Raw genomic sequence first — 24688 nt, forward strand, 5'->3', positions numbered from 1 at the left:
TCTAATAATAGTGCAATGTACATGGTCTGTGGGTGATGTAGATATACTGCAAGATTGATTCATCAAGATCTCTTTAAAAGGTTAAAAGTTCCGGCCAGGACGGGAAATAATTAGAAGAACTAGAAGAAAAGGGGGAGACATAGTCACCTGTCCATAGCTTTGGGGACATACTCCTTGACTGATAATGTCCAAAATCTAACCATGTATAGAACTTGATATTACCATATGGTGTAAATATAAACTGAAAGTGCTTATGCTGGGTTCTTGCACAAAAGCTGTTTTACTAGAGACACATGCATGGACACACTGACAAAGCTAATAACCCTTTCACCACTGTAGACTATAATGGATTCATACAGATCAATGCATGGTAGAGTCTACTTAAGTTGCATAGGGGTGAAAGGGTTAATAACGTACCCCTATCATTAGGTGTGGGGTATTATAAAGGTATGTGCATGTTCAGAATTTCAGGCAAATCATAGCAGAATTCCTTTAAATCAGCCTACAAATCGGGTTATCACATAGACACTATATTTTATTTTATGTGGATTATGATGACAGCGTAATGCCGCCAAAGATTGATCCTTGCCATTTCCTTCAAGACGTCACAAAAATTTGTAATTTAAAACAAGAGGCACAGAGGGCCTGTATCGCTCACCTGGATATTTGAGCAATCATAGGGAAATATTCTCAAATATTTCCATTTATTGAGTCTCCTTGGGCTAAGAATGTCCCAGACTAAATGAAAATTAATACTACTCTATCCCAACATGCTACTGGTCAAATATCATCACCAAGGGCCTTCTGGTATTGTTGAAGAAGTATTCACATATTTGACCCCTGTGACCTTGAAATAGGCCAAGGTCATTTATATGAGGAAAACTTATAGCACTCTGTCCCAGGTATCTACTTCCCTGATAGCATTGTTCTAGCTAGGCCTTTTGGTTATTCAGAAGGTTCTGTTCAAAGTTGTTTTTTTTACTATTTTGAACCTGTGACCATGAAAGCAGGTCATGGTCATTTATTTGTGTACAATTCATAGCACTTAATACCAGGTACCTACTGGTACAAATGATTTCAAAATTAAGTGCCATTGAGATTTTGCACTCAAATGGTTATGTGTTTAAGTTAACGAAATTATTGAGTACTAATAATGTAAAAGAATTATGTAATCTCGGAAAGTATACGACAAAACGTAGAGAAATCAACGTCTGATATGGAAAACTACTTGTGTACTTTGTAGGCTCACTCTCCACTTTATCAATTTAAATTTATATATATAATCTCTTGTACATGTATTACATGATGCAATTGTTTGACATTTAACCTATGAGTCGGATGCTGTAACAATGTTCACGACAAACATTGTACATTTATTTGGGAAGCACGGTAGTCCAGTGGTAGGACGTAGGGCTCGTGACTGAAGGATTGCGGGTTCGAGTCACGGCACGGCACTGTGTTGTATCTTTGAGCAAGATACTTTACGCCGCTTGTTCCAGTCTACTCAGCTTTAAATGAGTACGTGGTTGGGCATGCAGTGCTAGAATTGTTGAATGCTAGCTGTTAGCGCCGAAATGGCAGCTCCGGCTGTATGCCCCTATGGAGGTATTGGCTGGTTGCAAAGTCCCTAAAACCACGGATAACATTTTTTGAACCGCTATGAGATGACCTACGAACTAGGTTGTGATAAAGCGGTATATAAGAACCTCAAAATATTATTATTATTATTATTATTTCCTTTGTTGACGTACAGTGCTGTTTTGTACAGGCGTGTATGCGGCAAAGGGTTAAACACAATCTACACTGACCTACTTCACTATCTATGTCTTTATTATCAGTGTGAGTCTGTCGGTCACCTGTCGCTCCACAGGGATGTTATTTACTATGTACAACTGCAGGTCTAAACAGGTATAGATCTACGCATTGCCGCAGTGATGGGCGTATCCAGAGCAGAAATTTGTTGATATCACTAACTAGACAGCAGCATTGTCAAATTTAGCCAAACATTTCACTTCAAGTTTTGATCAAAGTTTTACAATGGCAGCAGGAAAGTGACAGATTTATCAGCAACGAAAACAGGTCATCATGTGATTGTGAATTCTAGGGCTGAGAAATATGGACAAGAGAAAGTGATTATTCGGAGGTATAGAATGGAAAACTTGGATTCATCATCACAGTAACCCATGACATCAGTGATCGTGAGGTAGTTATTCTTTAGTGTTTTTTTACATTACTAAATGTTTAACAATTATATACTACTGGATGGGACCGCAAAATCAAAGTTTTCATTTCAATCTTTACATAACAAACTCTAATTTGTGACGTTTACTGATAACAATACATTTATACAAGAACAACAAACATCTTCAAGACTTCAACAAATAATTAAGCTTTTTATCAAAATGGCAACCCCTATAAGCCAAATGCCTCTCCGTATCAAAGGTCAAACGACATGTAATCACCACAAGGGGAGACAACTAGAATTTTATTGTGAAAAATGTCGGGAACTGGTCTGTGCAAAATGCCTTTCTTCTATTCACAAAATCCATCCAGTTTGTGAGCTAAGTGAAATCACTCCTCAGAAAGAACCAGACATTAAAAACTTCATTGACAGAACAGAAAAAGATGACCTTGTACAAATTGGGAAATACATCAACTCTACTGATACGCTCCTTAAAGACAACACCAGTACTTTTGAGAAGCTGTCACAAAAGTTAACAATGCAAACGGATAAAATAAAACAAGAACTGGACAGGCTAACATCACAGACACTCTCCCTTTACCACAAAATGGAAGAGGATAATACCAAGCTGATAAAGAAATACAAACAGGACCTGGAGATGTACGAGAAGCAACTCAAACAACAAATTCAAGAATGCAAAGCAGCTCTCCAGCGGGGTTCACACTTACAGATTTATGATTCATTTTGTGAGATCTGTTCTCCTACATACAGTCTCCCTGTAAAACCTGTCCTGGGTACTGCCAACTTCACTCCAAATGAAAATCCTCAAGATCTTTTGAAAAAAGCCTTGGGAAAAGTGATCACCTCAGGTCAAGGTCAAACTTTGACTCACCAGGATCAGTCAGTCTCAATGTCTGATGATTTGAGACAACCCTCTACACAACAACAACGGTCAGAAACAAAAGCGAAGAAAGCAGTGACAACATACAAACTACTGCCACTGACCAAGGTAGTGGAGGAGTGGAAGTCTCCATGTGGCATTGGTTCTTTATGTCCCACCACTGATGGTCAGGTGTGGACCACGGACCAGCTGTTCATATTAACTCTCCTGGACAGGAAGGGTAAAGTAATACAGAAGGTCGAACACAATGTCAGGATCAATGACATCAGTCTGTCACACACCACACACACACTGTGGGTCTGTGATAAACAAAACAACATCATGGAGCTGGTATCAGGACGACTGACACACAGATTCAGCACCAAGGAGGAACCCTGGTGTATATGTGTTACAGCCAGTAACCATGTCATTGTAGGGATGGACAGACAAATCTCCAAATTTACCACAAATGGTAAAATGGTGTGTACTACTTTGGCTAAAGAGACTGGGAAACCATTAGTGTGTTCACCATTCTGGATCACAGAGTGTCCTGTCACTCACAATGTGGCAGTCGCTGATTTCAGTAGTGAAAGTGATGGTGGTGATGGAAATGGACATGTTGTTGTGATGGACACTGATTTCACTAAGGAGCTGTTTGTATATAGAGGTGACATCCCCAGTACATATAAACTAACACCACAAACAGGAGGTGAACCATTTGAACCCCGTGGTGTGGTGTATGACAGTGTGGGGAACCTGATCATAGGGGACTGTAACAACTACAGGGTCCTACTCATCAGTGGAGGTGGTGAGTTCCTCAGGGTCATTCACACAGACACAATCCATAAATGGGATGTAGGTGTAGACAGGGAGGATGTCCTTTGGGCAGTGTTTAGTGGTCGCAATGTCAAACTACTACAGTACAGCAGTGTGCGACACCTGTAACCAAACAACTAGTATAACTAGTTACCATGACAACAACATGGAAATCAGAGACAAAGGAAACGTATCATGATTACCAATCAGCGAAAGATGTGTGACATTCACAGGATTATAAATAAAATGTCTAGACTACAGATTCTGTAACATTCACATGAGTATGAGTAAATTGTCTAGACTACAGATTGTGTGACATTCACAGGATTATAAGTAAAATGTCTAGACTACAGATTGTGTAACATTCACATGAGTATAAGTAAATTGTCTAGACTACAGATTGTGTGACATTCACAGGATTACAAGTAAAATGTCTAGACTACAGATTGTGTGACATTCCCTGGATTATAAGTAAAATGTCTAGACTACAGTTTGTGTGACATTCACAGGATTATAAGTAATTGTCTAGACTACAGTTTGTGTGACATTCACAGGATTATAAGTAATTGTCTAGACTACAGTTTGTGTGACATTCACAGGATTATAAGTAATTGTCTAGACTACAGTTTGTGTGACATTCACAGGATTATAAGTAAAATGTCTAAACTATAGATTGTGTGACATTCACAGGATTATAAATGAAATGTCTAGACTACAGTTTGTTTGACATTCACAGGATTATAAGTAAAATGTCTAGACTGCAGATTGTGTGACATTCACAGGATTATAAATGAAATGTCTAGACTACAGGTTGTGTGACATTCACAGGATTATAAGTAAAAGGTCTAGACTACAGTTTGTGTGACATTCACAGGATTATAAGTAAAATATCTAGATTAGAGATTGTGTGACATTCACAGGATTATAAGTAATTGTCTAGACTACAGTTTGTGTGACATTCACAGGATTATAAGTAAAATGTCTAGACTACAGATTGTGTGACATTCACAGGATTATAAGTAAAATGTCTAAACCATAGGTTGTGTGACATTCACAGGATTATAAATGAAATGTCTAGACTACAGGTTGTGTGACATTCACAGGGTTATAAGTAAAATGTCTAAACCATCGGTTGTGTGACATTCACAGGATTATAAATGAAATGACTAGACAACAGGTTGTGTGACATTCACAGGATTATAAGTAAAATGTCTAGACTACAGATTGTGAGACATTCACAGGAGTATAAGTAAAATATCTAGACTACAGATTGTATGACGTTCACAGGATTATAAATGAAATGTCTAGACTATAGATTGTGAGACATTCACAGGAGAATAAGTAAAATGTCTAGACTACAGATTGTGTGACATTCACAGGATTATAAGTAATTGTCTAGACTACAGTTTGTGTGACATTCACAGGATTATAAGTAAAATGTCTAGACTACAGATTGTGAGACATTCACAGGATTATAAGTAAAATATCTAGACTACAAATTTTGTGACGTTCACAGGATTATAAATGAAATGTCTAGACTACAGATTGTGTGTGTATATATATATATGTGATGCTGTAACTGTCCCTGATGTACTCAGTCTGATATTAACCCTTTCACCACTGTAGACCATAATGGACTCATCCAGATCAATGCATGGTAGAGTTTACTTAAGTTACACAGGGATGAAAAGGGTTAACAACAGTGTTAGTAGTTTTACTGAAATACTGTTGAAATCTATGGAACCTTTCCTTTTAAAACTATAATACTGACAGGTCTGCGAGTGCCCCGCTGTATGCCTGACAGTGTATCTCCCGTACCGTATGCCTGACAGTGTATCTCCCGTACTGTATGCCTGACAGTGTATCTTACGTACTGTATGCCTGATAGTGTATCTCCCGTACTGTATGCCCGACAGTGTATCTCCCATACTGTATGCTTGACAGTGTATCTCCTGTACTGTATGCCTGACAGTGTATCTTACGCACTGTATGCCTGATAGTGTATCTCCCGTACTGTATGCCTGACAGTGTATCTCCCGTACTGTATGCCCGACAGTGTATCTCCCACACTGTATGCTTGACAGTTTATCTCCCGTACTGTATGCCTGACAGTGTATCTCCCGTACTGTAGGCTTGACAGTGTATCTCCCGTATTGTATGCCTGACAGTGTATCTCTCGTACTGTATGCCTGACAGTGTATCTCCCGTACTGTATGCCCGACAGTGTATCTCCCATACTGTATGCTTGACAGTGTATCTTCCGTACTGTATGCCTGACAGTGTATCTCTCGTACTGTATGCCCGACAGTGTATCTCCCGTACTGTATGCCTGACAGTGTATCTCCCATACTGTATGCTTGACAGTGTATCTCCTGTACTGTATGCCTGACAGTGTATCTCCCGTACTGTATGCCTGACAGTGTATCTCCCCTACTGTATGCCTGACAGTGTATCTCCCGTACCGTATGCCTGACAGTGTATCTCTCGTACTGTATGCCTGACAGTGTATCTCCCTACTGTATGCCTGACAGTGTATCTCCCATACTGTATGCCTGACAGTGTATCTCCCTACTGTATGCTTGACAGTGTATCTCCCGTACTGTATGCCTGACAGTGTATCTCCCGTACTGTATGCCTGACAGTGTATCTCCCTACTGTATGCTTGACAGTGTATCTCCCGTACTGTATGCCTGACAGTGTATCTCCCGTACCGTATGCCTGACAGTGTATCTTCCGTACTGTATGCTTGACAGTGTATCTCTCGTATTGTATGCCTGACAGTGTATCTCCCTACTGTATGCTTGACAGTTTATCTCCCGTACTTTATGCTTGACAGTGTATCTCCCGTACTGTATGCTTGACAGTGTATCTCCCGTATAAGCAAAAGTGATCATTGACTGATCAGAAAGGGCCATTTACAATAATTTTTTGACAGTATATGCCCCGTTCTATTTTAAAGTAACGGCAATGTTTTTGTATTGAATGTTTTGTGATCTTCCTGCATCTTATACCTGATATGCGTTGTCAATTTAATTAAGTGCACACATTGTATAACAATATAAAATTCAATTATTTTGCTTCTTCCTTTTCTTCAAGATTCGTACACAAGTATTTTTGCGCTTGTTCTTACTTACTTTTGTTCAATTTCCATATAAATCACATTTTGAGACTTGAAATAAATCTTTTATGTCTTGCCAAAACTTATGCATACATTGTATTTCAGAATATGTTCAAATGATATGTTTCTTCTATTATTGCATGATTTGTATATAAATGAATATTGGTTTTTGAATAGAATACAATATATAACACAATTTTAAACTTGTGAGATACAGAAAGTTTTATATCATTTTCTTTTGGACACAACACCAACTTTCTCTCAGTACTCGCTTTCATTCTATTTTGTGAAATTTTAAGTTTCAACGCTAAAATGACACTGCGCAGCCATTGATGCCATTTTTTGTTATAATTTTTTCATATTCCATTTTTTTTTACATAACCTCTTCTGTTTGTATATAGTATTCTAGGTCTTTTTTGAAACCAGTAATACTGGATAGTTTGTTTCCCATCTTTTGTTTGTATAAGTGAAATTTAGCAATTAGTATTACCAGTATTGTATTTTTTGTCTTTTTGACATTTTGCCTAACTAAGATTCTGTCACTATTTTGAAGAAGTATTGTTTTATTTGTTTTTGTTTCTAAGCACATTTTAATTTCATTCTAATAGTTGTCCACTATTCTTCATTCACAAAACATGTGTAATATAGTCTCTATATATCTATTACAAAATCTTTATCATATGAAGATATTTATTAATGCAAATAATTCTGTGAGTGATCTATATTGAAACCATCTAAGTTTGCAATCTAACGTACATTTGAAAGAAATTACATTAATTTTTTCCACCATATGTCATCTACTATTAACTCATTTACCCCTGAAATTTTATAATGAACTATTCCATCCTTTGAATTGGAAGATTTCAAATGTGACTTCAGGGGTTAATGAGTAAATCTAATTCTTTGGACCATTTTGATTTATATTAATTTGTTGTTCACTTTCAATTCTTTGACAAATAAACTATATATTGGCTGATCTCTTTGTTTGTTTGTTTGTTTGTTTGTTATTATAAAGTAGATATATGAACTTGTAGACTTGTTCCAGTCTACCAGCTGTAAATGAGTATGTGATTGCATGGGCAGTGCTAGAATTGTTGAATGCTAGCTGTGAGCGCCGAAATGGCAGAACCGGCTGTATGCTCCCAATGGGAGTTGAGAAAGATATTGGCTGGTTGCAAAGGCCCTATAACCACGGATATTAATTTGTGAACCGTTTTGAGACGACCTACGAGTTAGGATGTGATAAAGCGGGATATAAGAACCTCGAATTATCATATAATTAGATGTATCTTGGACAATGTGGTAATATGGTGGTACGCTGCCTGTTTTGTGGTACTTATTACATAGATCCGTAATTGCATTGCGTTAACCATAGAACATACTAGCTATTTGGGGATGGAACTCATATTTTTCACAAAAGTGTTCGTAAGAGTTAATTATTTCACCCTGTATGTTTAACCCTCTTTCACCCCTATGTAACTTTAGTAAACTCTTCCATGCTTTGATCTGGATGAGTCCATTATGGTCAACAGTGATGAAAGGGTTAACTCACTGACCCCTGAATACACATTTGAACCCTTCCAATACAAACGTTGGATTAGTTCATTATGAAATTTCAGGGGTGAATGAGTTAATAGATTGTGTACAAACATAATACCGGATTTTTTTGCCCTTTGTTTGAAATGGTTTATTATCACTTTTTATTTTGTCATTATACATAGTTTTTGGTATATATTATCTTCATCATATATTGTACTAGCAAATTCATATAAGTCAGTTAGTACTTCTTTCCAGAAAAGGTTTTTTCAAGGTCATTCATTTGAACAAACTTTGTAGCCCTTCATCCCATCATGTTACAGGCCAAATATCATCATCCTGCAACTTTTGGTTATTCAGAAGAAGTTGTTTTAAGATTTTGAACATATTTGATCCTTCTGACCTTGAAAATAATTCAAACAAACTTGGTAGCCCTTCATCCTAGCATACTACTGGCCAAATATCAACCTCCTAGGCCTTTTGGTTATTCAGAAGAAGTTGTTTAAAGGTTTGTTTTAGACAATTGACCCCTGTGACCTTGAATATAAGTGAAGGTTGAATATGGGTAAAGGTCATTCATTTGAACAATCTTAGTAGCCCTTCATCTCAGCATACTTCTGGCTAAATATCATCACCCTGGGCATTTAGGTTATTTAGAATAAGTTTTAAACATATTTGACCCCTGATCATTCCAGCATGCTACTGACCAAACATCACACTACTGGTCCTTTTGGTTATTCAGAAGAGGTTGTATAAAGGTTTTTTAAGACAATTGACCCATTTGACCTTGAATATAAGTGAAGGTCATTCATTTGAACAAACTTGGTAGCCCTTCATCCCAGCATACTAATGGCCAAATAATATCACCCTGGGCATTTTGGTTATTCAGAAGAAGTTGTTTTAAGTTTTTAACATATTTGACCCCTGCGACCTTGAACATTGGTAATGGTCATTAATTTGAACAAACTTGGTAGCCATTTTGCCTCTGGCCAAATATCGTCACCCTAGGCCTTTTGGTTATTAAGAAGAAGTTGTTTTAAAGTAAAATATTGATGCTGTACGACAGACGGACGACGCACCACGGCATAAGCTCACTACGCCCTTCAGACCAGGTGAGTTAACAAAAAAGTAAAGAGACACTGCTAGCCCTTCACCTCATTTTCTCATTGATTTTTCATTTCCTTTTAATCAATGCCCAAAATCCATCTCGTATATGACTTTTCCCTTTTTCTCACCTTCTAATATATTCATCTCTGACCACAGTTACCTCCCTTTCCCTTATAGCTCCTCCCTTCCCCACTCTTGAATTATCTCCCCGTTCCATTGTATCACCCACCCCCCAATCTTGCCCCTTTCCTAGCTACCTTACACATGTCACTCACACCTCCTATATTTCTGTTTAGATACTTACGAGCACTCCTCCAACGTGATATAACCTCCGCTGACGTACGCGTTCCATAACCTGTTTTTATACCCTGTGGGAGAAACCAATACATTATGATGAGATAACAGTTGCTGTAGTACTGTAAAATGTCGTTGTTTTCGTATGGGGACAAATCTGTTGGGATTATATTTCGTGGAATCAATATTGTTTAAAACCCTGTATTTTTTGTCTGGTAAATAAAGTAAGAAGTTTAGATTGCCAGGCGGTACGACAATGCAGGTAAGATCGTGCGAGATATATACATAGCGAGATATACACATAATGTATACTTTGTAGACTCACATAGATGTACATTTACCTATGTAACAATAACTGTGTTACAAATATTGACACGTACACTGTTGTTATGAGAGGTTACCTCTGTGTCTGTAACAATGATTACACCGTTAATATACACCATGAATTTGAAATAAAATTGTTTAGTTAATATTTTCATCTAGTTAATATTTTGTGTCAGTGTAAAATTTTGTTGGGATTATATTTTGTGGTTTTTATTAAACCACGAAATAAACGAAATTAAATCCCCAATGAAATATTATGTTTTTACAGTACTCTTTTCTAAAGATGATGGGTATACCTTTAAATATACAAACCATATGTCATTATAATCAGATTTTCACCTCAGGCTTTTTGTTCACTTTTAATTAGCTCCCTTGTACATAGAGGATTACAATGTAACTCATTCACCCCTGAAGACACATTTGAACTCTTCCAAATCAAAGGTTGGAATTGTTCATTATGAAATTTCAGGGGTGAATGAGTTAAATATTTTAAACGAGTTTATAGTTTCTGGCTTCCAGTTACTTCCCTTGTCAAGGTTACACCTTTTCATTTTGATTATGTGTATTTGCGATTTTCCTTGATATCAACCTTGGTAAAGATTTTCATTCTGATTTAAGATTCTTTGTTTAATCCCTTGAAATTTATCAATGTTTTTTTTCCCTTTTGCTTCTTAATTTCCTTAATTTAAAACAACTTTAGTTCTGTAAAATGTATCGGAACATATATGTGTTTACATGGAGTATATCTTTAAAAAGGGGCCCTGGGGCCTTTATATAGTACATGCATGTGTCAAAAGAGTGCATTAAATTAAAAGCCGAGAACAGACAGAAATTTTGGAATGAGATTCCTTATATACACCCCTATATTGGTGGGGGTGGGGCACTGCCCTGAATGTGGCCGATTTTAACTTTTATGAATATATTGTTTCCTTGGTGTTTTGCACTTTTTTTAGATATTCGCCGATACTTATACATAAAATATATATGGTAATTAATATGAAACCATTAAATATCCTTTATATATAAAGAGAGAAATTATTAACATCAACATATAATCTATTGTAAAAGCCTTTAATTCTTTCACCACTGTAGACCATAATGGACTCATCCAGATCAATGCATGATGGAGTCTACTAAAGTTACATAGGGGTGAAAGGGTTAACAGGCTTGTGTTATCGTGTTAAACTATGTACCAACTTATAAATAAATTCTGCTTGACTTGACTTGAGGCCAATATGTACTATATACATCAAACTCCTGTGGTATTTACCATATATTATGGAGACGGTATACAGAGTGGGTTTTACTTGTGAACTGCTGAGGTTTGTATCACCTAAAGAAAATATGAGCATGCTCACAAAGATATGCCCTTCGCTTCAACTTATCTAAGTATTCAAACTTTGTTCACAGGGGGTATAATGTCACAATCACATCACAGAGCCCGCCCTTCCTTCATGTACATTTACATATGATGTAGTTTTACTTTGTTCAGTTACAAAAAATATCCTGCAAACAGTTAACCCTTTCACCACTGTAGACCACAATGGACTCATCCATATCAATGCATGGTAGAGTCTACTAAAGTTGCATAGGGGTGAACGGGGTAAGGGGGAGTTGCACTTACACAAATTTAGGAGTCAACATTTACCCCTGGTATATAATGTTTCAAGGGCCGTAACTCAAGAAAAAAAAATCAGATGGTTACTTCCTTCCTTTATGCAAATCTACATATAATGAACTTTTACTGTGTGATTACAACAACAACAAACAGTTTAGAAGGAGTTTGGCTTACAATGTTCGTGGACAGATGGAGGGACTGACATCAAATTGCGAGTCCTATATACCCCCGAAAACTCTTTGTTTTGTGGATGGTAAAAAAACATGGTTTACAAACATCTAAGATACTGTTTCTGTATTATTTTAATGTACTGTAGAATCATTTATTTTCGTAGTGTTAACATTTCGTGGTTTTCATATACTAGCCTGTTTCAAGAACATTATATTTCGTTTATTTCTGATTTTCCCCTATCTATATCATACCAAATTTATGTTTTCGTGAGGATTTAATTTCATGGATTTTTGTTAAATCCACGAAATAAACAAAATTTAATGTCCCACGAAAATTTATGATTTTGCAATATATACCGTACCTGTGTATCTTAATAGCTTAACCTCCTTAGGACCAGACCCCGGGTTGAGGGGGTCTTTCAAAGGTTCGTACAGGTTGTTTGCTGATGTCTTCCCATCCGGTTTTAGAATGGAATCAATAAGTAATCCAGTCTTCAAAAATAAAAAAATAAAAATAGAAATTATGGCAAACTCTGGTGGCATCCATTGATGATTATTGTATATTTAAAATTTGATTAGAAAGGAAACACCCAAACAAAAGCCAACTGAAAGAATGACTATTTTTAGTAGTTTTCTTTCACTCATTCACCCCTGAAAACACATTTTGAACTCTTCCAATTCAAAGGTTGGAATAGTTCATTTTGAAATTTCAGGGGTGAATGAGTTAATATTTGTAAAATAAATATATGTTATTATAGTAATAAGTCATATACAAAACCTGTATTTGGTGCTTGATGTTTCAGAAAAGAATTTTTATCTTATTTTTGTTGGTGCATGTGTGTGAATGTAAGTATTTTTCTTCTTTCCCCTTCTCTCCTTCCCTATCTCTCTCTCTCTCTAACTAATGCTGGTATGAGGTAAGATTAGGCCTAATGTATCGACCTGCATGCTGTATGAAGCCAATATCAATTACTTAACGCCTCCCGCAAAAAATACGGGGGTTTCTTCTATGTGTTCTTATGGGATATTGAAAACAATCTAAAACTGAACTGCTGACCCCATTGCAACCCATTGGATCTGTACTTCTATTTTTCTCATTTCTTTACTCTGTCTTTATTGGGTGTCTTCCTACATGTAGTTGTTGCAAGGACGATACATCCAATTAAGTAAACAAATTTTAAATGAGGTGTAATATTACAAAGTTCATTTCCAATGGTGTATTAAAAGTTTCCATCCTCGATATCGAGGGGTTACGTTCACTTTCACTCTCTACACCTCTGGTTTATGTCATAGCGAAATGGAAAGCACGCGGGCGTCTAGCTATTTGATTGGTGTCAGGTAAAAATACCTGACCAATCGCAGGCTGATACCTTGCCTTTGGAGATTACAAAGGAGCGACCCCTGACTTCGAAGCCAGTTAATTTTACCTTTATGCAACAGGGAGATTCTATTAATGTATATTTAAGGATCATGCCAATCTCCTTGTCTCGTACACAAGGTGGTACACACTGAGCCTTCAATTTTGCTATGACATAGTCCAGGGGTACAGAGAGCCAAAGTGAGTGTAACCCCTGGAGTGTTGAGGACAGTTATAGTGTCATGCAGGTATAAAAAAGCAGAGTATTGCAAGGTAATCCATAGTCCCCCACCGATAATGATTTCTATATTTAACAAACAGTATACTTATAGCAGGAAGCATGTATAGGTCACAGTGAGCTACTACTTGCACTCAACTATCCCAAGATGTCCTTGTACACCAACTCTGGTTAATCCAGGTGAAATAGTATAGTCGATATGCCCCCGACAAACCTTCTTTAAAAGTTAAGGTCAAAGGTCAAAGCATAGGTCACAGTGAGGTCATAGTGACCTTCTTCAAATCTGGTTACTCCAGGTGAAATAGAATACCTAGAAGATATGCCCTGCGGACAAACTTTCTGAAAAGTTAAGGTCAAAGGTCAAAGCATAGGTCACAGTGAGGTCTTAGTGACCTTCTTCTTGCACTCTGCACTCCGCCATCCCAACATGTCCTCGTACACCAAATCTGGTTACTCCAGGTGAAATAGTATAAAGGATCTGTCCCGGACGGAAGGAAGGACAGAGTGCAACACACACACACACACACACACACCCCTGGAACCAGTAGAGGTCTACCTGGTAATTAAGCAGTAATGTGTTAAGTTCTTTGTAATTAAATTGCACACTTACCTGAGTGTATGAGTGAGCGACATTATTATAGAACTCGGAAATTGCGGTGTGCTTCGACTCTCCTGGTGGACTGATGGGTCCTACATCTGCTGAAGCTGGTGTTACTATCGGCGTATTAGTGAACACGAACCAGTACCCAGCCCTCTACAAGAGAGAAATAGCTAATTAAAACTTTCTGAGAAAATGAACCCGAACCTGAGCTACATTTAGATTCAATTACCCTAAGATGTATTTGTGAACAAAGTTACGCTAACTCAGTAGAGCTTCTCTTACTCTCGTCAAGAGAAATGCAGGGGAGATTTAGCCTACTAGGAACATAAGCCTTAACACTGCCCCCTACAAGGGAAAAACAGGGGAGATAAGCAAACACATTCTTGCAACATGAACCAGAACCTTGATTTCTACAAACGAAAATAATGGAAAATATTTCAAATTATTTTTTCAGTGTAGGCAATAATTATGCTTACATTTGATAAAAAAAAGTTCTGAATATCTTTCCAGTATCAAACCCTAAAATGAGCTTACCTATTGATAAAAATATCCCATATTTATGGATCTTGATTTCAGATCATTTCACCTGTTTTAATTTTGTAAGTTAGCTTTTATTAAGCTCACCTGGTCTAAAAGACCATTTACTTACCAAACCACCTGCAGCCACATTGTTGCGGAGGTACGTATCAGGATTGGTGATGAAAAAGGTGACAGGATTTCTGAGAAAGGAAACAAAAAATCAATAGGTCATAAAAGTCATTAGGTTCAGTACTGTTTATAACAGTATATAACACACTGCAACACCTTAATGATAGTTCAAGCAAAAATAAAACTATTCCGTCACATGTATTTTAAAAAATATTCAAATTCATGCCTATAAAACTGCATGTACAAATTTTTTAAATGACCATCTGTAGAATTGGGATTTGTTTAGAAATAAAGATATATTCAAGCAAGTACTAATTGTAATGGTGGACCATTACAGAGGTCCCCAAACCCTCGCAGCTATGTTTGCAGTGCCAAATTACACCTACATATGAAATTGGAGCAAAACCGACCAATATTTATTTTCGACCAATCAGATGCCGTGGCGGCCATCTTTGTTGACCGATTGGAAAATGAAAGGTCATTTGCACACCATCGTATCATGATGAACACTTGTTTAAGTTTCATTAAATTCCGTCCAATAGTTTTCGAGAAGTGTGTTGCAAATGTTTACGACAGAAGAAGAAGAAGAGTAAAACCAATAAGTCTCTCACTTCGTTTGGGGGACTTAATTACCACAAAAAAAATAATGCTGTGTTTATGGTATTACAAAAATGGAGTATTAAACTACATATACAATGTACATATATTATGCTTAGAATAAAATTTAAAACTTTACATTTCGAAATTAATGCAAAAAAAAAGAAGAAAATGAAATAAAATATTCTCTTTAAAACGTATAATTCAGACTGATATTACATTATTGGTTAAACTAGGATTAAAAATATAGTCATGCAAATACAGACACCAGAAAAAATTACTGCCGACTTTGTTGTTTTTAAGTCTAAAATCTGTTGTTATGTAACGGGATAGGAAAAATGCACGCCCTGACCGGGGTTCGAACCCGGGACCTTCCGAACTCTAGACGGGAGCTCTGCCAATTGAGCTACCTAGTCACGGACGATCGACCCAGTCCAGTTCCGCTACAGTTAACAAATGGCTGTTTTTTCTGAACCTTGAACTGTGTCTCTTTTGTTAGCAGTCAGACATTGACTCATTCACCTCTGAAATTTCATAATGAACTATTCCAACCTTTGAATTGGCAAAGTTCAACTGTGTCTTCAGGGGTGAATGAGTTGATGATTCCAAATTCAGCAGTTTAACGAGGAAAATAATTTATGTTCTTGTTTCTTATTTTATTACATTAATAACTGTACGTACGAATCTGTTGGAATTAGGCTCGATGAACGCTGGCCAAGTCCAAGATTGCCATCAAACACGTTTCTTCTTTCATCGCCATCCTCGAGGAAATAGCCGTGCCCGAGAGAGTCAAAGCAAACATTTCGCTCAATCTGTAAGTTTAAAAGACAGAATTTGCACTTACCTCATTCACCCCTTGGAAAACACATTTGAACTCATCCAATTCAATGGTTGGAATAGTTCATTGTAAAATTTGCAGGGGTAAATGAGTTAAAATCTAATATCTGTATATACTCTTAATGGTCAAAGGCCCCTTATATCATAAACAATATAAGGATTTTATGTCCCTTACATCATAAACAATACAATGACCCATTAAGTGCCCCTTCTTTCAAATTAACAATTCTACGATTAATAAGTATCTTTCAAAATGGAAGTGAAGAAACATTCTATTTTTTAACTCAATATCTTCAATTCTGCTTTCAATTTGAAGGTTTAAAACAGATTGGAAAAATGTTACAAACCAGAGCAATATTACTCAAATGAAGGAAACTAAAATGTTTGACAGAATCTTTGTACAAACTAAGCGGCCTTGGGCAATTTCAGTTCCACTTTAAGGTGATAAATCGTTCACATGCGATATTAAGTCAGCCATTGCTATACTATATATAAAGTGACCTTGACCTGTGTGTTCTTTCTTAGCGACATTGACATCATATATACTGACCTTGACCCCATTGGTGCCGTGGATTGTGATACAGCGAGCGTAGGTGTTGTGGATCGAGTTGGAGCGGATGTAAGGTGGATTAGGCATCAGATCCACATCACCACACAGGTGGAAGTGTATGGGATAACGACCTTCAATATCAAAGGGAAAGGTGTCAGCCTCGGAAACCTCTAATGAGGGAGATCTCACTCATTCCACATTTCCAATGAGGGAGATCTCACTCATTCTACATTTCCCATGAGGGAGATCTCACTCATTCCACATTTCCAATGAGGGAGAAAGTGCGTAAAACGCGACTGAAACTGCTTTGCTCAATTTATCTTTCCCTTTTTTACGTATCAAAATAACTCCAAAAAGGCATTCATTTGATTAAGACACACCTGTTATGATCATTACACACAACCTGCAGTAACTAGCAGATCATTCGACCACAGAATGTAAATTTAGAACTTGTGTGAGTTTGTACTTGAATGAGTGAGTTTCGAGGGAGAATGGTATTTTTTTTTCAAAATGAAGGTGTTTCCCTCCTAATGAGGGAGGTTTGACAGCTTTGCAAGGACATATATGTAATGCCGCAGTGATGTCTTAATCAAGCATTTTTAACAATTTAACTCATTCATCCCTGAAGACACATTTGAACCCCTCCAATTCAATGGTTGGAATAGTTCATTATGAAATTTCAGGGGTGAATGAGTTAATTGAATAAGATATGAAATTTATCTTAATTACCACAGTGCTTATGATCTCAAGTTGAATTGAACCATACCTGCAGAAAAAAAACAGATCATCAAAATCAGCACATTATACTCACCTAGGAAATTGTTTTGACCCATATCAAAGAACTCTGCTCCTTCAATGTGCACATTCTCAAAGTCCTGCAGAAACTGGAAAAAAAACCACAGTATCTTAAATATTCAATGAGTAAAAAAAACATCACCTATAATGTGTCAATAAATTTATTATCAAAAATATCTTCAAAGTCTTCTCAAAAAATATATTCTCAAATTTTAAACATTCAGTTGTTTCATGAATAAAGCAACCCTTCAACAACAGGAGTTCGTTACAAATGTCTGAAATACACATATGTTATACTGATACAAGTCACAACACACATAGACAGGGCAGATCTTCCGGCTTATAATGTAGGGTACTTGTGATGTTTTGAGCATATATATAGCTTTATTATTTTTTCATATTATTCCCGACAAGTGATTGGCCAGGAGTGCATCACGTGTCCACCGATAAAAACAGTTATTGACTTGGAGCGCATGATTTTTGTTGAAGGACTGGCTGTTTCTAAAAGTAGAATTATGACGTGTCTCCAAACAATGCACCGACCAACTTCCGAAGCTTTTTTGTTGTGTTTTTTTTTTCAGATTGTTTACATTATTGCTTTGTAAAATAAAACAATTGTAGCCTTTAACTTCGGTTAATACCTGGATTTATTGACCCGAGAAAATGTATCTTTTCTCGGGTCGCTAAATCCAGGCATCAACCTCAGCCAAAGGCTATAATTGAATAATATAAACCTGTCAAAGTTAGGTTATGTTTATGTGTGTTGTGACCCATATCAGTGTAGCAAATGTGTATTTCAGACATTTGTAACGAAGCCCTGTGCTTCAACCCAGTCTGACTATAAACCAATCATATTGGTTCTGTAATATTTGTCACTTTGTATTAGAGTAGCAGTATACTTTACATGATTAACAAACGATCTGACATTTTTGTTTCTGCCTCTTTTTCATTTTCAAAATTTTATGTGTAGAAAAATAATGAAATCTTCAGTGTTTTTTCATGATAAATTTAACAACAGTCTTTTCCTACATGTAGCATTACATGTATTTTGATTCAATTTTGGGAAGATCTCCCTAATTTTTTCTTCCTTTTGGGAAAATAAAGAACTTTTTGGCTAAGGGGAGCAGCCTGTACAGTATTCGTCTGTAAAATTAGGCAAAATAAATCACTGATCTCAGTAATATCATAATTAAGTTTAAATCATCAACCTGAAACAGGTGTATTTTGCACACTAAATAATTTGCAAAAATATTATCACTTCAAATTAAATTTGAAATTATTTAAAGCTGTTTCTTTTAGAACTAAACATGTTTTTTTCTGGAAAGTGCTTAGCCAATGCGTATATTCTATCACATTCAGGTGGATATATTCTATAACACTCAGGTGGATATATTTTATCACATTCAGGTGGATATATTTTATCACATTCACGTGGATATATTTTATCACATTCAGGCGGATATATTTTATCACATTCAGTGGATATCTTCTATCACATTCAGTGGATATATTCTATAACATTCAGTGGATATATTCTATCACATTCAGTGGATATATTCTATAACATTCAGTGGATATATTCTATCACAATCAGGTGGATATATTCTACCACATTCAGGTGGATATATTCTATCACACTCAGGTGGATATATTCTATCACATTCTGGTGGATATATTTTATCACATTCAGGTGGGTATATTCTATCACATTCAGGTGGATATATTCTGTCACATTCAGGGGGATATATTTTATCACGTTCAGGTGGATATATTTTATCACATTCAGGTAGATATATTTTATCACATTCAGGTGGGTATATTCTATCACATTCAGGTGGATATATTTTATCACATTCACGTGGATATATTTTATCACATTCAGGTAGATATATTTTATCACATTCAGGTGGGTATATTCTATCACATTCAGGTGGATATAGTCTATCACATTCAGGTGGATATATTTTATCACATTCAGTGGATATATTCTATAACATTCAGTGGATATATTCTATCACACTCAGTGGATATATTCTATCACAATCAGGTGGATATATTCTATCACATTCTGGTGGATATATTTTATCACATTCAGTGGATATCTTCTATCACATTCAGTGGATATATTCTATGACATTCAGTGGATATATTCTATCACAATCAGGGGGATATATTCTATCACATTTAGGTGGATATATTCTATCACATTCAGGTGTATATATTCAGGTGGATATATTCTATCACACTCAGGTGGATATATTCTATCACATTTAGGTGGATACATTCTATCACATTCAGGTGGGTATATTCTATCACATTCAGGTGGATATATTTTAACCCATTCAGGTGGATATTTTCTATGACATTAAGGTGGATATATTTTATCACATTCAGGTGGATATACTTTATCACATTCAGGTGGATATATTCTGTCACATTCAGGTGGTTATATTTTATCACATTCAGGTGGATATATTTTATCACATTCAGTGGATATATTCTATCACATTCAGTGGATATATTCTATCACAATCAGGTGGATATATTCTATCACATTCAGGTGGATATATTCTATCACATTCAGGTGGATATATTTTATCACATTCAGGTGGATATATTCTGTCACATTCAGGTGGATATATTATATCACATTCAGGTGGATATATTCTATTACATTCAGGTGGATTTTTCTATCACATTCAGGTGGATATATTCTATCACATTCAGGTGGATATATTTTATCACATTCAGGTGGATATATTTTATCACATTCAGGTGGATATATTCTATCACATTCAGGTGAATATATTTTATCATTTAGAAATTGAAGGAATAACAAAACTGACTTCTTAAATATTTCGTTTTACGCTAACATGTAGAATCAAACTGATCAGTTTCAGGATTTTAACAGGACTATATGCCCAAATTTATCTTAAAAAAAAATAAAATACATTGCATATGAACAAAATCAATTCAGGCCCTCAATGGACCATACCTATTTGTTACTGCTGATTAAAAAAAAAAAAAAAACAACATTTTTTTCCTTTTATCATTTCAAAATAATTTGGTTCAATTCTCAAACTTTCTGACATTATTCTTCAAAGATCAATCTAACTTTAAATGGAATTTAAATCTTAGCATTTTTTTAATTTTTTTAATTTTCGAAAAGTTTTGCATTCATTTTTTTCATAAATAGGAACAATAATATGGAATAAATTTTACTTTCAAAACCCTAACCCGATTAACCATTTTTAAACGCTTTCAGAACAGCGAATATTAAGTCAAATATACTTTGACCACCTTTCCATTTTCTAAAGATTTCACTGACCTTGAGATGACCTCCAAACACGTCATCATCACCAGCGTCCTTGTCAGATCCTTCAAAGACGATGTTTCGTGAAATGAGAGCGACCTCTGCCCTCATGTCCGTGTTCATGTATACCTCTCCGTAATGGGTATACTTGGGAAGCACTGTGAAAACAAATATCACTTTGCTAACATTTCATCACACTAACTAACTGTTTTTTACCATCCTGATAATTTACCACAATTTCAATTAAATTTTGGCTTTAATTCCGCCATTAAAATAATTTGTTCTAATTGACTATTTGTTTACCATCCTGATAATTTCATTACCATAGTGGTTACCACAATTCCCATTTAATTTTGGCTTTAATTCCGCCATTAAAATCATTTGTTCTAATTGACTAGTTTTTTAACATCCTGATAATGTCATTACCACTCTTACCACAATTCCCATTAAATTTTGGCTTTAATTCCGCCATTAAAATAATTTGTTCTAATTGACTAATTTTTTACCATCCTGATAATTTCAATACCATGGTTACCACAATTCCCATTAAATTTTGGCTTTAATTCCACCATTAAAATCATTTGTTCAAATTGACTGGTTTTTACCATCCTGGTCATTTCATTACCACGGTTACCACAATTCCCATTAAATTTTGGCTCTAATTCCAACCATTAAAATCATCTGTTTTAATTGGTTTGTTTTACCATCCAGGTCATTTCATACCATACAGTTATTTAAAACCATTATGTTAAATTTAAATCTCAATTAAACCGACTCATAGGTATCAACCTCTGAAACCTTCAATGAGGGAGATCTCCCTCATTCCACATTTTCAATGTGGGAAGAGGAAGCCCATGAAACGCGACTGAAACTGCTTTGCCCAAATTTTCTTTCCCCTGTTATGTATCAAAATAACTCCAAAACGCATTTATTTGATTCAGACACACCTGATTATGGTGAAACGAAGGGTTTTAGCAAAAAAAAAAAAATTGATTTTCTTTAAACCAAATATTGTTTAGTTTACATCAGTATGATGAACTGAATATATAAATCATAAAAACTATGTCTGGAGTAAGAGAAATTTAGAGTTGACAGGGGGGCTTCACTTCACCATGATGGTGAAAAGAAGGATTTCAGCAATTTTTTTTAATTTTACTTTTTTAAACAAAATCTGTTTTAGTTTACATCAGTTTGATGTCCTGAATATGTAAATCACATAAATTCCGTCTGGGGTAGAGAAATTTATGGTTGGGCAGGGGGCTTCACTATCACTTGATAAGGACAACGAAACAAATACCGGGATTAAGGGATCTGCCATATCCAGAACAATTAAAAAGGCTAAATCTACCCACTTTGAGTTACAGACTTGCAAGAGGTATTAATGTCATAGAAGTATACAAGATAATGAGTGGTGTCTATGATCGAAACGCATCAGATTTCCTTAAATTTTGGCAGGAGTATTCCGAAAGGCATGCAGGTACCCGGGGACATTCCAAAAATCTTTACTTACATCATTCAAACATTGAAATTAAGGAAAAACTTCTTTTCTCTACGAAAAGTAAAATTATTGAACAGAGATATCAGCACCATCAATAAATACATTTAAGAACAGACTCGATAAACACTGGATTGATCAGGAAATTATGTATATGTATATATATATCATTTTAAAAAACATTGGAGTCCAATGGAGAGGATCATATAGATCCTGTATCGTAAAATAAACGAAATTGAACTAAACTGTAATCACATACTATTAACTTTGATTTGGTTGGCAAGGCAATCTTCACATTCTATAACATCGGCCAACTCTGCTTGTCTCCAATCAAAGTCCGTAGAGGTCACCAGTACAACATCCCCTGTAACATAGGATACAAACATTGAAATGACACAGATCAACATCAGTCACTTCTACTTGTTAACAATCAAAGTCAGTAGAGGTCACCAGTACAACATCCCCTGTAACATAGGAAACAAACATTGAAATGACACAGATCAACATCAGTCAACTCTACTTGTTAACAATCAAAGTCAGTAGAGGTCACCAGTACAACATCCCCTATAACATAGGATACAAACATTGAAATGACACAGATCAACATCAAGTCAACTCTACTGGTCACCAATCAAAGTCAGTAGAGGTCACAAATACAACATCCCTGTAACATAGGATACAAACATTGAAATGACACAGATCAACATCAAGTTAACTCTTCTTGTCACCAATCAAAGTCAGTAGAGGTCACAAATACAACATCCTTGTAACATAGGATACAAACATTGAAATGGCACAGATCAACATCAGTCAACTCTACTTGTCACCAATCAAAGTCAGTACAGGTCACCAGTACAACATCCCCTATAACATAGGATACAAACATTGAAATGACACAGATCAACATCAGTCAACTCTACTTGTTAACAATCAAAGTCAGTAGAGGTCACCAGTACAACATCCCCTATAACATAGGATACAAACATTGAAATGACACAGATCAACATCAAGTCAACTCTACTGGTCACCAATCAAAGTCAGTAGAGGTCACAAATACAACATCCCTGTAACATAGGATACAAACATTGAAATGACACAGATCAACATCAGTCAACTCTACTTGTCATGAATTAAAGTCAGTAGAGGTCATATCCCCCGTTTTTTCTGGTTATCTGGCAATTCAATTCGTTAGACTATTCAAAGTCATTGTGAACTCTTTAAAAAGTCAATTTTTTCTACAATACTAGCTAATTATGACAATAACAATTCTTTCATACCCTTGCGAAATCATTGTTATTCTTTAAAAATTATAAACAAAAATGATAGAAAAAATTCCAATCTCTCTGTATATTAGATTTCACAGGGAGCTACAAACCTTGTCTCCATAGCGACACATCATCTACAAGGTCCAGGACAAATTCTATACGACTGGCGTTTGCCGACATCACATTCACAAAACTTTTTCTGATATCGCCTTGGTCAACATAGCTTTGAGCCTTGAAACAGATGCCATTCTTATTGATGACACTCCAGGCGTCTTCTTGCTCTGGTGCTGCTTTTCTGAGTGTCTCGTCTTTCTCGTTACCACCTGCAAACAGACCAAGTGTCATATGTAACAGAACAGATGCACACACTTACATTAAGATACATTGTAACTGAGGGACTACACTCTAGGTCACAATTGGATAAAAACACAGAAGCGGAACAAGACTTGGTAGATCGTCGGCGACCAGGTATATAGCTCAATTGGTAGAGCATCCGTCTAGAGTTTTGAGGGTCCCGGGTTCAAACTCGGGTCTACCTGTGGATTTTCCCACTCCTATTGCAGCACAATAGAACACTCATGGTGAGCTATAAAGGATATTGAGACCGCTACACATGACAAACGACAAGTTTGGTTTGTTTGTGGTTTACGTCCTATTAACAGCTATAGCCATTTGAGGACGTGCCAGGTTTTGATGGCAGAGGAAAACCGGAGTTCCCAGAGAAAAAACAACCAACCCATGGCCAGTACCTGGCGACTGCCCCTCGTAGGCCTCGAACCCGCGACACAGTGGCGGATGGCTAGTGGGAGCAAAATGTCAGACACCTTAATCATTCAGCCACTATGGCCCCTCAAACAACAAGAGTATCATCACACGGTTGGAAAACTGTTTATTAGTTAAAATTAAATGCTCATTATATAAATTCCCCCCCCCCCCCCCCCCCCCTT

General features: G+C 36.2%; 2 protein-coding genes across 2 annotated transcripts in view; one reads left to right on the forward strand and one right to left on the reverse strand.

Moving 5' to 3' along the window:
- The window catches only part of LOC110465680 (cell migration-inducing and hyaluronan-binding protein-like), a 49567-nt gene that overhangs the window by 12403 nt on the left and 12476 nt on the right, over positions 1–24688 (reverse strand). Inside the window, exons 6-15 of the mRNA XM_021521648.1 lie at positions 23852–24064; positions 22736–22840; positions 20997–21139; positions 17685–17757; positions 16874–17004; positions 16168–16298; positions 14891–14960; positions 14251–14394; positions 12408–12537; positions 9944–10007 (exon numbers count right to left, since the gene is read on the reverse strand). Of these exons, the coding sequence (XP_021377323.1) occupies positions 9944–10007; positions 12408–12537; positions 14251–14394; positions 14891–14960; positions 16168–16298; positions 16874–17004; positions 17685–17757; positions 20997–21139; positions 22736–22840; positions 23852–24064 (1204 nt within the window). The remainder of the gene's footprint in view (positions 1–9943; positions 10008–12407; positions 12538–14250; positions 14395–14890; positions 14961–16167; positions 16299–16873; positions 17005–17684; positions 17758–20996; positions 21140–22735; positions 22841–23851; positions 24065–24688) is intronic.
- LOC110465681 lies at positions 1874–4291 on the forward strand. Its single transcript, XM_021521649.1, has one exon. It carries the CDS (start codon positions 2403–2405, stop codon positions 4005–4007), a length of 1605 nt encoding a protein of 534 aa, XP_021377324.1. The 5' UTR covers positions 1874–2402; the 3' UTR covers positions 4008–4291.

This window comes from Mizuhopecten yessoensis, unplaced genomic scaffold, assembly GCF_002113885.1.
Source record: "Mizuhopecten yessoensis strain PY_sf001 unplaced genomic scaffold, ASM211388v2 scaffold11097, whole genome shotgun sequence".
Lineage (NCBI taxonomy): Eukaryota > Metazoa > Mollusca > Bivalvia > Pectinida > Pectinidae > Mizuhopecten > Mizuhopecten yessoensis.